The sequence below is a fragment of the Pantherophis guttatus genome, chromosome 1 (genome assembly GCF_059756535.1).
Source record: "Pantherophis guttatus breed Tessera chromosome 1, ASM5975653v1, whole genome shotgun sequence".
Lineage (NCBI taxonomy): Eukaryota > Metazoa > Chordata > Lepidosauria > Squamata > Colubridae > Pantherophis > Pantherophis guttatus.
The window spans coordinates 127,807,657-127,819,826 of NC_142063.1; the positions used below are offsets into that span (position 1 = coordinate 127,807,657).

General features: G+C 36.2%; 1 protein-coding gene across 3 annotated transcripts; it reads right to left on the reverse strand.

The window, feature by feature from the left end:
* Positions 1-602: 602 nt before the first annotated feature.
* Positions 603-11,372, reverse strand: LOC117668924 (ropporin-1). 3 transcript variants are annotated; one of them, XM_060687915.2, is made up of 7 exons: positions 11,218-11,355; positions 10,521-10,608; positions 9,374-9,500; positions 7,356-7,473; positions 3,566-3,727; positions 2,138-2,313; positions 603-801 (listed from the first exon to the last, which is right to left on the reverse strand). In XM_060687915.2, exons 3-7 carry the CDS (start codon positions 9,487-9,489, stop codon positions 735-737), a joined length of 639 nt encoding a protein of 212 aa, XP_060543898.1. In that variant the 5' UTR covers positions 9,490-9,500; positions 10,521-10,608; positions 11,218-11,355; the 3' UTR covers positions 603-734. The 3 variants fall into 3 exon arrangements, with proteins under 3 accessions (XP_060543898.1, XP_034278868.1, XP_034278876.1); XM_034422977.3 differs by lacking the exon at positions 10,521-10,608 and having other exon boundaries at positions 11,218-11,372; XM_034422985.3 differs by lacking the exon at positions 10,521-10,608 and having other exon boundaries at positions 11,149-11,363.
* Between the last annotated feature and the right edge of the window lie 798 nt (positions 11,373-12,170).

Here is a 12,170-nt window from a genome sequence, read left to right on the forward strand (position 1 = left end):
TTTTATCGGTTAAACGGATTTACTGTGGAAAACAATTGCAGCACTATTTATATGCTATTGTTTCACAGTACATAAAAATAGGGAAAACCAATACAATCATTTCTATAAAACTGCCCAGAGTTAACTATAAAATGAGTAGCTATATAAATGTTTTAAATAAAATAATATGCTCACAAAATGCTGATAAATGGAGAGAGCCCATAAAAAGCTTTAAATTTAAGGAACTTTTAAACCATTATATTTGGATAAATGATAATAGAATAGTCACTTAGAAGTATTAGAAAAACAAGCTTACTGTCTGATCCCAAGTTTACTCTTTTCTTTCTATAATTGTAGACATCTTGGGAAAAATCCTAATATTCTTCTGTAAATAAAAGTTTTGAAATTCCCAACATGTTTGCATGGCAATGCCAGATAATTTGAAATGCAAAAAGAGGGGAGAAGGATGGACCTCAAATATATTCAATAGGTTTATACTCTTTGGTAGTCTGTGATATTTATTTGGGTGGACGCGTGTATATCAAAACACTATAAAATTAACAATAGACTGTACTGTATTTTACTGGCACCTTCTCAATCTATGTTTTCATCTTTCTTAGTGGTTGCTTTACCAAACTGTTTATTAACAGACACAAAGGGAAAAAGTGACTGAGAGGTTGGCCTATTTGTTTAAGTCATTCTATTCTCTGTTTCTTCCTCCATCTAACATTGATAGTGTATGATGTACTGAGAATCTACTCCAGCCTGACTCGAGGATTCTGGGTAAAATCAGTCACCTTGATCAAGCCGTCTGGCCCGATGCTGTATGGGAAACATGGGGAAAAAATGGCTTAGTAGTACTCTTGCTTATGAAACACACACTCTAAATGTTTCTGACATAAAGTTGTAGCAACATCCTTGTTCTTTCTGTACTGTTTTGATTCCAGGTTTTTTGTTTTTTATTTTAAATCAGGCAGAAATGATAATCAAGGTAGGTTTTGCCCTGATCAGTCTTTGGCATCCTCTAAGTCTTCGCTTCCCCTATTTTTCTTTAAATTACAACCATATAAACTTCATGATAATCTGCGTGGAAACCATCTCCTCTCTATTCCTCTCTCTTAGTTTCTGATTATGAGTTCTTAAATACATACCCATATTTTTTGGGCTATGGATTGTTGGAAGGGATTTTGTAAAATTTCTTAGGAACTAGCAAGGTAATTAAATTTAGTATCAGGACACTGATTTTATAACTACATTAAGCATAGGTCATCTAAGAATATTTGACTCTTTAGCTGTAGACAAGCAGTAGCAAATTCTATATCTCTCTATCATCTCCTAAACTGAGACCTGTCTAGATAACATCATTGTTGTGTATCAAGCCAGATTTAAAAAGTTCAAAAACAGTTTTAGAAAGTGTAATGATAGAATTCTTGCTTGCATTGCAGATGACTGTTCATTCTAACTCTTGCTTACAGAATGGGGCCTCACTTTCCCTGGGCCCTTTATTTCCTCTCTCCTTCCATGCCCTCCTCCTGTTATGGGGAAGTCCTCCAAACCTTTGGAGCAAATTTGAAAGTTAGAGGAAAAGTTAATTGGATTGGCACTAGTTGACAAGCGTAGCTGAAAACCAACACTGAATACCAATGCATTAAATGTGGGGTAAAAGATTTGCTCAGAGTTCCCCAAGTTATTGAGTAACATTCAAAAATGGATCTGCACCTCAGTTAGAAGAAGTAGTCTATACCAGGGGTTGCCAACCCCCAGGCCATGGACCAGCACCGGGGCACGGCATGCCAGAAACTGGGCCTCACAAGCAAGCAAAGCCCCATCTGTGGGACGCAGGCAGTGCACAAAATCATACCCCCTTCAATCCTAGTCCCTGTGCCCAAAAGGTTGGAGGGCACTGGTCTATACAGTTATTTCCTATTTAAATAAATGAAATAGGATTTCAGGAAGAATTTGTGAACCTACTTAACATTAGTCAAATCAATGTGTGAAATTTCTATGTACAAGCCTGTAAATGAATTTGCTATATAACTTAGCTATATGTACTCTCCTGAAACCTATTCCATCTACTGCACATTTATGTTGGTTGGCTGCTATTGCTAACATAAGCTACATCTCTTTGACATTTACCTTATGTATCAGTATTACTTACATCTCTTGTTCAATATAATTCAGCATTCGACTGACATGAGATGCGGAGATTTCTCCATCCACTTCCGCAATGTAAGTGTAGAGAAACTGGAAAGTACTGAAAGGTATACGAGCTGGACCACTTTCATTCTCGTTAGATAAAACTTCGCATATTATCTTCAGAGTTTTTGCAATAGTCTGTTTTCAAAAAGAGAAAGGATATGACGTTTATTAGTATTAGTAACTGAGCGAGTAGTCATCACATGTGTAACTCAACTATCCTTTAAAAAATACCTTGGGAATTCAAAATTCTGTGATAGGTTAGGCAGGGCTAGAATGGAGTGTATAATTATGAAGCTTTTGGCATTAGATATTTCCTTGGTGCTTTTCATTTGTTTTTGGTTTTTTTCTGGTTGGCTACATCCACCATAGTGAAATGGCAAGTATGCATTTCCAAGTATCCAATCCCCTGCCTGCCCATCTCCTCTAATACCGCCAAAGAGATCCAACACCATGATCCAAATATGCCAGCAAAATGAGTTAGGGATTCTGTTAACAGCGTTATTGTGAAAATAAAGGACAGTGTTGTGTAAACAAGATACAGGTAAAAAAATGATTGGGAGAAACTAATAGATACCATCATAGGAAGCTCAGGGATGCAATTTAATTTTAAATATCTTTATATTAATATGCACACCCACACACAAAATTCACAATTAATTCACTATAAATGAGGTTTGGAAATTCGTATAGCTTCTAAGATTTTTCATATTTACAACAGATCTTCAGTACCAAATTCTTATTAAAATTGAGAATCTTGATAGAAGAAGCTCTGGGCAATCTGAATAACCTCACCAAGGGAGGTCTGATTTCATTTTTTTTCCAGACTAGGTTATTATCCCCTCCTGATTTTGGTCAGAATTTTTTCAGATTAACAAATGTTATTAAAAGGCATAAGCTTTCTTGACGAAAGTTTACTTCATTAGATTCATGGAATGACTTTAGAATTTAAATCAGGATAAGATGATGGGGAGATATTTGTAAACTGTCTCACATGTCACATACATCTGCAAAAACAACCTATCTTCCACTCACTCCCCTCATCTTAATTTAAATCCTACATCTGTTTAGCCATTCCATGCAGCTGGTGCAGTGAGCTGTAGCTCACTAAAGTAAATGTTTGTTAATAAGATGTGTTAATCAGAAAATCATTTTGATTTTTTGGTTTCTATAGATTAACATGACTCTTCTAAAGTGTCCTGACTATTGACTAAATCTAAAATGCTAAGTAATATTGGACAAGCAGTTTCAGGAAAGAGTGTTTAAAAATCTTAATGATGTATGATTTGTTACACTATAAAGAACAGTCAAATCACCTACCGAAAATTTAAATACTGCAAACATGCTAGACATCAAAAGAAAAGGAAACAACTAAAAAAAATAAGCTTACAACTCCAAGAGAGCTACAGGCCAGAGCTAAAAACTTGAGCCATTCAATTTCTTCAGTAAAACGTCCAACATTCATGATACTTTCAAATAAATCTGTAGGGAGATTCAGCACCTTCCACATCTGAGCTAGTTCATCAACATGGATGATTAGCCTCCCACCCACCTGAAAAGAAATAACAGCCATTGTAAGTGAAGAAATTAATGTGGGTTTATAGTTGCAAGCATTTCTTAAGGTTTTCAAAATGCATTGTAAGAATAGCAGAACTGAGGTATTGTTAAGGAAATTGGGATGTATGTGTAACCATTGATCACTTTTGCAATTGTCTTATTACTGTTTTGAAGCAAAGAATGGGACCGAAATACCATAATGCGCAAAATGAGAGTGGTCGCCACATAATGTACTAAGTCATAATGTATCTCATTTCTTTGTCAAGACTTAGCTTCATTGACACCCATGCCTGGAGGAGAGCCCATTCAGAATATGGCCCCAAATTGAAAATAAGCAGAGGGATCAGTACTTTTCATCCAACGAAATGAAACGAATCAATTGAGGTATGATCTCAAAAGCTATTTCAGCATTTGAGATATACCTCCTAGACCCTCTCTTTTGCTGGGGCATGGATTTCAATGTATGTACCAAAAACAAGAAGAAAAATGAAATATGATACTGAGAGGAGATGTCCCTGTTTTGAATGGTGCCATGTTTTCTTCTAAGGAATAAGTAGACAGGATGGAAGCACTTTTGAATTTGCATCTTTGGTTTCTCAGATAGAAGCAACAGCCCAGGGATTTTTGATCAGCTGTGGTCGAAATAACAACCATATCCCTTCTGAAAAGAAAATGACTTTAGAATGGTGATCCTCATGTTGCTAGCTTGAAAATTAACTATTGTAGTATTCTTTACATGGAGCTGGAGCTGGTAAAAATTGGAATTGATATTGCTCTCAAGTTGGTCTTTGGGAGAATTACAAAGACGGCATTATATCAATGCTAAAAATATTACAACAGATTTTGGGACAAGGGCAAAGTATATGCTGTTTATTATCTTTAAATCTTATAGGTTTCAGGTTCAAAAGACTTGGGAGAACATTTGTTTTAGGAGGCTCCTCCCTTATTCACAGAAAACATCCTAAGGAGAATTTTCCTACAGTGGCTCTGAACTCATTTCACAAATTGACTTCCATGGACCTTACTTCATATTTAACTGGTCAGTAGTGGGGGGGGTGCATAAGTGCACTAATGTGCCTATTGTCTCTGTCATTGTATTTTTATTGTCTCGTTCTTGTTCTCATTTTTGTTTGACAAATTCCAATAAATAAATAAAATAAATAAACTTGGAAAATCCCAGTTCTTTCGGAGACACATTTCTTTGGTTTAAAATCTTGTTTTTTAAAACCAGCTTTTACTTTTTAATTATATGTGTAATTATTACTAACAATGCTGGTTTTAATTTTGGGTGTATATTTTTGGTAAAATATCAAGCAACAGTGGTAGTTTTCAATAAGAATCACAGCCTTCAATTATGTATTGTAGCAAATAAATACATAAGTTCATCTCCCAGCCTTGCAAACCTTCCAGAATTTTAAAAAGTTCCAGATTTGTTCAGGATGAATCATATGCGTTTCCACATGCTATAGTGATACACATGCACTACATAGTTTTCTAGGAAGGACCTTTATGACTGAACATTGGGATTTTGAATGAATTGTCCACTCTGAAAGCTATCTACAACCTCCAAGAAGAAATTAACCAAATTAACCAAATAGTAAACAGATTGATACATGCACATTAGCATAGGATTTAGAAACCAGGAGGCCATAGATATACACAAAATGCTTCAGGCATTATTTCTCTTTTCTCTCCCAAAATATGTGTAAAGGGAACAAATTCCTTGTTCCAGAAATATCTACAAAAAGAACAACGTTCAGGCAGTCAGATGAGTGAGTATAGATGAAGTCCAGCAAAACTTTAAATGGATTAGTTGGATGTAGAAGATGTCTGGTATTCCCAAATGTCCATTATTTCCCAAGAATGTGATTTGCATCTGGTTACACAATTTTTGTGATGATATCATTATGAAAGTGGTATAAACTTCTGTAAATGATTTAAGTAGCTGCAGATGTCATAAAATTAAGGTAAAATTAATGTCCTCACTGGACTACTTTGAATGCGATATCCATTATTTCAGATGAGATGTCCAAACAGAAATTTTGTCTATTGCATCTAAAATTCACTACCTGAGAATCCATTAGGTTTTATTGTACAGTTAGTCCTCAATGTACGACCACAATTGAGCCCAAAATTTCTCTTGCTAAGTGAAACATTTTTTAAGTGAGTTTTGCCCCATTTTACAACTTTTCCTGCCATGGCTATTAATTGAACCACTGCAGTTCTTAAATTAGTAAAGTGGCTATTAAATTAATCTGGCTTCCCCATTGACTCTGTTTGTCAGAAGATTGTCAAAGGTGATCACATAACCCCAAGAGACTGCAACTGTCAGAAATATGAGGTAGTTGCCAAGCATCTGACTTGATCACATGACCACAGGGATGCTGCAATGGTAATGTACATGTGAAAACGGTCGTAAGTCACTTTTTTCGGTGCTATTGTAACTTTGAATGATCACTAAATGAACTGTTGTAAGTCAAGGACTACCTGCACTTATAACTTCTCATACAATTGCTAGAATTATTTATGATTCAATGTAAAAATAAGTTAAAAATTATATTGGTTGCATGTATTGAGGTCAACATTTCCAGATTCATTGTCTCATCTAACAGGGTTTTTTTTTCTTTTATCACATATATGTGTGATCCAAATCAATCCCAAACTGTAAATGAGTACAGATCAGTGGTGGGTTCCCCCCGGTTTGGATTGGTTCACAAGAACCGGTAGTAAAACTGGCGGGAAGCTCCGCCCACCGACCCCAATGTCATCAGGAAGTGATGACTTGCATTTGAGCAAGCGAAGCATGGGTGTGAGCACGGCCACATTGCGAACCGGTAGTAAAGATATGTACAACCCACCCCTGGTACAGATCATCTGTACTGATCTTTGAATCTACCCATGTGATGCCCAGAACATTAGAATGCTGCCTTCCTACATTTCTTTCAGGTACTTATAATCAAGTTTTATATATCAGCTGCTAACCCCTATGAAGTTGTTATATAATTTTGGTGAGTTCTCATATGTATTTCCTTTTTCAAAATTGGAAATTGCAAAAAGAATTTCTTTCTGTACTGTATATTAAAAGCTGCACAAGATGATATTAAACAAATGTTAATGAACTCTGTGAAATTTTTAAAATAATATTTAAAATATGAACTATTATTTAATCCTTTGGCAATGGTTTCAGAACTTCTTCTATATTACGTAGTATGTAAGAGCCTTGGTGGCTCAGTGGTTAGAGTGCAGTACTGCAGGCTACTTCTGCTGACTGCCGACTACTAGCAGTTTGGCAATTCAAATCTCCTCAGGCTCAAGGCTGACTCAGCTTTCCAGCCTTCCGAGGTGGGTACAATGAGGACCCAGATTGTTGGGGGCAATAGGTTGACTCTGTAAACCGCTTAGAGAGGGCTGTAAAACACTGTAAAGAGGTATATAAATAGAGGTGCTATTGCTATTGCTATGTATATAAGAAAGGCAATGCACCTAAAATTAATTTTAAAGCAGGTGAATCAAATTCATTAAAAAAACAAAAACAAAAGACACAAAGTAATTGGACGCATGTACACACAAACACTCAAATATCTTATGTTCTTGCCCCTAAATGGAAAGTAGATATTTCTTACTCTCTGGTGTAAGACCTTCAAGAGCTCTGGAGTAAGCTCTGCATAATTTGATAAAGGCACTCGATCTGTTCGTTCTCTTACAGGAGGAGCCTCTCCACGGGCCATGGCATTAAAATAACTGGACACAAAGACAAAATAGGTGTTTTCCTTTTATCAACAGCTCTTAGCATAAATATGTGTGAGACATTGTCTGATTAGTTGCTTAGACACACAAAAGCTTCCACTTATTTGTAATTAAGTTGACATTAAAATTATTATTTTTATTTCAAATCTTTTGCATCAGGTTCGACATGCTAGTTTTTGTGTTTCTTAGTGTGAAGATTGTTTATTTTGCTATAATAAAAAAAAATCTCAGTGAAGTTTGATTGGTGACTTACAAATTGTGAATATAAACAGTACATATTTTAACAAAAGAACATGGTCTGAAAGTATTGATGCTGCTATGGATAATAATGTGATAAAAGACACGAAGGATTATTTGTACATTATAAATGCACCCAATAATGTAGAAGAGATCAAGTACTTCAAGAAAATTGAATTATATGAAAAAACATTAAAATTACTGGTGATAAAACACTACAAAATAAAGGTCACTGAAATTGAGGGAACCCCCCACCCCCGCAAAAGTATGGTGTGCGCTGTAAAATCTCCTGGATTGTTATTTTCTTCCAAAGTTACATTATGTAGAAATGTGAGAGATTTGGATTGGAATGGTGGCATTGGGAGACAGAAGCATGAGTTCTGCCTTGTTTTATCTTTTCCAATCAAGATTTTCTCTTTAAAGATGTTTTTTACATGATGCAGGAATCATCATGTTAACAAATATATCTGAAAATATGGAAAGGCACTTCCAAAAATGCAAATGGCAATATTCAAAAACTTGAGGCTTCTCTGTATTTATTGAGTAAAGCAGGGGGAGGAAAATATGTTTCTTTCCAGTAGCAACCCCTTGTATCATATAGGTGCTTCTCTACCACAATCTTGTGAGGACATTTTTCAAGAGACACTCAGGCTGCCCATGAGATTTTCAGCATAGTAAAATAATTTTAGGAAGAAAAGTCTGGAATATAAATGGCTTGTATCAGAATTTTTGTTGCCTTATAAAGCCCTAATCCCCAGTACTGTATACTCGAATAAACTGACATGAATATAACTGATACTCAAATAAATATATTCATAACTGATTTTTATAAGTTCCAAATAATTTGAGCTATTATTTCTTTTTTGCTTTTTGAGAAAAGTAATACAACTCAGCTTCTTTTTAAATTCCATAGAGAATTCAGAACACATTTTAAAATGTAACAATAAAAAAGGAATAAGTAGGTTAACAGCCTTATGCAACATTCAGCATTCCCTGCTAATAGTACAAACAAAATATTGGTCTGTTTTTGGAATATTTTACCTAGTGTGTACCACAAGCACAACCAAAGTCCAATTTTATCACAAGCACGTTCAAACACTATTCTGTACAAATTGTGATATTATACACCAATGAGTTAGTTGGAAGCTGGTTGCTGAATGAATTAAAAAAACAATGAAAAAAGAAGTAAAACATGTTTGATAATAAATACATGGATAGCAAATGATTCTGTATTAAAATATCTCTTTAGTTTGTTTACGAGTAAAAATGTAAAGAATATCTGTGATGATATTGTAAGTGTACCCTTTGGGGATGCGAATGTCTGAATTGTTATATGTTATAAATTATGTTGTTGATTTAAAGACTTAATGATGCATAGCAAATGTTAAATTGTATGATGCAGTAGGGAGTGTATATCTGAAAATTACAGCATAGTACTGTATATGCTAAGTAAGTATCTAGATTCTAGAAGTGTACAATATATGATAGTGTGTGTTTTGTGTGTGTGAGGGGGGTAGGAGAGGGAGATTGAGAGAGAGAGAATAATAAATGCAGGACATATAAAAATGACATACAAGATACTATAACAGATACAATTTAGGCTTGAGTAACTTTTAAATAACCATGATACTGAAGTTGGCAAAAACATTCAACTTACTCAGAAGACCATTGAATCAGGTCTGGAGGCTGAGTTCGAATAGCAGCTTTTGTAAACTGCTTCAGCAAATCTGGAAGCTCTGGAGGAATACATACTTGTTTATCTGTCTGTGGCATAATTATTGTGCCTGTTAGGAAAAACAGCAATTTTGGAAACCTTATTTATATAGAAAACTCAACTATTAAGAAATCTACAAAGTACAGAATCCTGATTGTGAAAGACTTTGCATATGTGTATGATCTGCATAGGCCAAACTTATATCTTCAGAATCCTTGTGAAGGTTTAAGAGCAACAGAGATCATTTCCATGTTTGATATACACTTTAATGGAATATTGTTATAATGCAGATTACTGATGAATCCAAATACGCTTTTAAGGGACAGCCCAGTTCTTGCTATTAAAGCTATAGATTACATTTTAGCTTGATTTAATTTATCAGAATAAATTCTGGCTCAAACTACCTATTACACACAAACAGAACCATAACTGGAAAAGTCCGGTTTGCAAAACATGAATTACTACAACTAGGTATAAAGGAGGATAGATCTTTTCTACCCTTAATAGCTATTCACAAAACACTATACTTGCTGAACATCCCCCTTTAATGAACAAATATTACAAGTAAAGGAACTCTATATATATATTGGGGAAGACGCATTCTTAAACCAAAATCAGTTTTATATAACTATTGCATATTCATGGCTTATTTAATTAAAATTTCTAGTTTTGCATGGGACACTGAACTGATCCCATGGTTTATTTTTGACAACAAACAGACTGTGAAATATCTTCTTTGTCACATTTTAATCCCCTTTCAAAATATTTTAGATTAATCAATTATGTAAAGGGCTATTGAAGTTCCTGCAGATGTCAAAAGGAAAAATGTGGGAGTTTTGTTTAAGCTGTACAGGTGGACTTGCAACAAGATCTAGAATAAACAGGAGGAATCATTTTTGAGATTTGCTGCAGCTGCTTGGATGGAACAGCTTTATGGAGAGGAATGTGGATCAAAAGTAGGTATGCAGAAATGATTATATGAATATATGAGACAGTGCTTTCAGGTTTACTAAAAAGGAAAAGGTATACAGTTATTTCCATGACAGCTATGTTCCTGTTGAAAAAATAGTCTGTTCTCAGACAAATGTACCTCTAAACTAAAAGACGTAAAGCTTCTTGAATGGATCTTGTACTCTCCAGATGCTGAAATGATGAGGAGTGGATTATCCCAATATTTCCTACAAGGAAGGATACTAACAATTGGGTTTAAAGCGGGGAAAAGGGGAGCATGTTCTGCTTTTATGAACAATGCAAAAGCCAGTTGCTACTTCCTTTCTATAGAAAACCTTGTCTACTTCCAAATATATGTTATGATTTGTTTTGTGACTGGGAAAACAGGAATCCACAAAATCTGAATGATGATTTTGGGTGACTGCATGCAGCAATCACCCAACCCTACAGTCATCCTAAAGATACCTAAAAGAAAGATGGTACTCAAGAAAATGAAGAATATGTGCAATATGGCTAAAGAATATGGTGCAAAATGGCTGAAGTGATTTTTGCAGAAATATTTTTTTTTTCAGTACCTACTTAGTACGACCCATTTGCCCATTTGCACATGTATATTTTCCGGGTGCTCTATCCCGTTCTCAACAACCTGTCTTCCTTAATCCTATCCAGACCCTGGCAGTTGTTCCACCACCTCGGCATACTGTCCCCCAATAATAAATCCCTCCTCAATGCCTGCCATAGGCTTTGCGTCCAACAGGTTCCTTTACTTTCAGGGAGAAGCAAAACAGGTTAAGAATTTGATCCAGATGGCCAGTTCCTTCCTTTTCCTCAATTACCAGAGGCTGAGACGTCTCAGCCTCTTTGCGAAGAATGCCCAGCTGCTGTTTTGGGACAGTCACACCAGGCTCAATCGGGATCTTCACGCAGCTCCCACTCACGATGGGCCCTTGCATTAAGTCAGGACTGGGGCATTTGTTTAACTGCAGCTCTAGGTATCCTAGCAACTGAGACTGTACCTCACAAAAGGCCTGATTCTGTCAGCTGCTCTTTCAACCAGTCAGGAGAAAGACTTGTGGAATGCTCAGCAAGCAAGGCAGGGCTTTTAATATGGCGAAGACATCTATGTGCCCTAGACTTTGAATAGTGACCACCCCCCCCCAACTTTTAGCCTTACTACCATGTTTTCCTGAAAATAAGACATCCCCTGATAGTAAGCCCAATCGGGCTTTTGAGCGCTTGCACTAAAATAAGCCCCTCCCCCAAAATAAGTCCTCCCTGAAAATAAGCCATCCCCGAAAATATTTAAACGCATGCGCAGCCAGTCCCCGCCATTTCCTCTACTTAGGGTTAGGGAGACAGAGCTGGAAATCAGGTAAAACGGCAAGAGGAGCCTCATCTTACCCCATGCGCCCCAAAATAATAAGACCTCCCTGAAAATAAGGCCAAGTGCTTATTTCGGGGTTCAAAAAAGATATAAGACAAAGTCTTATTTTTAGGAAAACACGGTAAGGAAAATAGTTGGGTGCATTCTGCGCCCTCTAATGACCACTTGGCATTTGGGGATCCTGACTGAGAGGATGATTCATGGGAAAGGCAGGGATCTAGCAAAGAGGACAAGGAAGAAGAATTGCGATGCAAAGGAAAACAGGGTCACTTGGAGTGAAAAGAGGAGATGGCAGCATTATTGTGGGCTGAGGTATTCCGGTGGCCGCTGTGGCAGTCTAGGATTTGCCTCGGAAGAGGTTGCCAAATTAGGCCAGGGAGAGAATTGTGGCCAAGGCTGCCTTTT

What these genes read in the sequence shown, in the direction of transcription:
- LOC117668924 (XM_034422977.3), bottom strand. Translation starts at nt 9,489, where the DNA reads ATGCCACAGACAGATAAACAAGTATGTATTCCTCCAGAGCTTCCAGAT. An exon ending in CTGATTCAATGGTCTTCTGA is followed by an intron (nt 7,474 to 9,373) that starts GTAAGTTGAATG and finishes CTTTGTGTCCAG; the next exon opens with TTATTTTAATGCCATGGCCC. An exon ending in AATTATATTGAACAAGAGAT is followed by an intron (nt 802 to 2,137) that starts GTAAGTAATACT and finishes TTTCCCATACAG; the next exon opens with CATCGGGCCAGACGGCTTGA.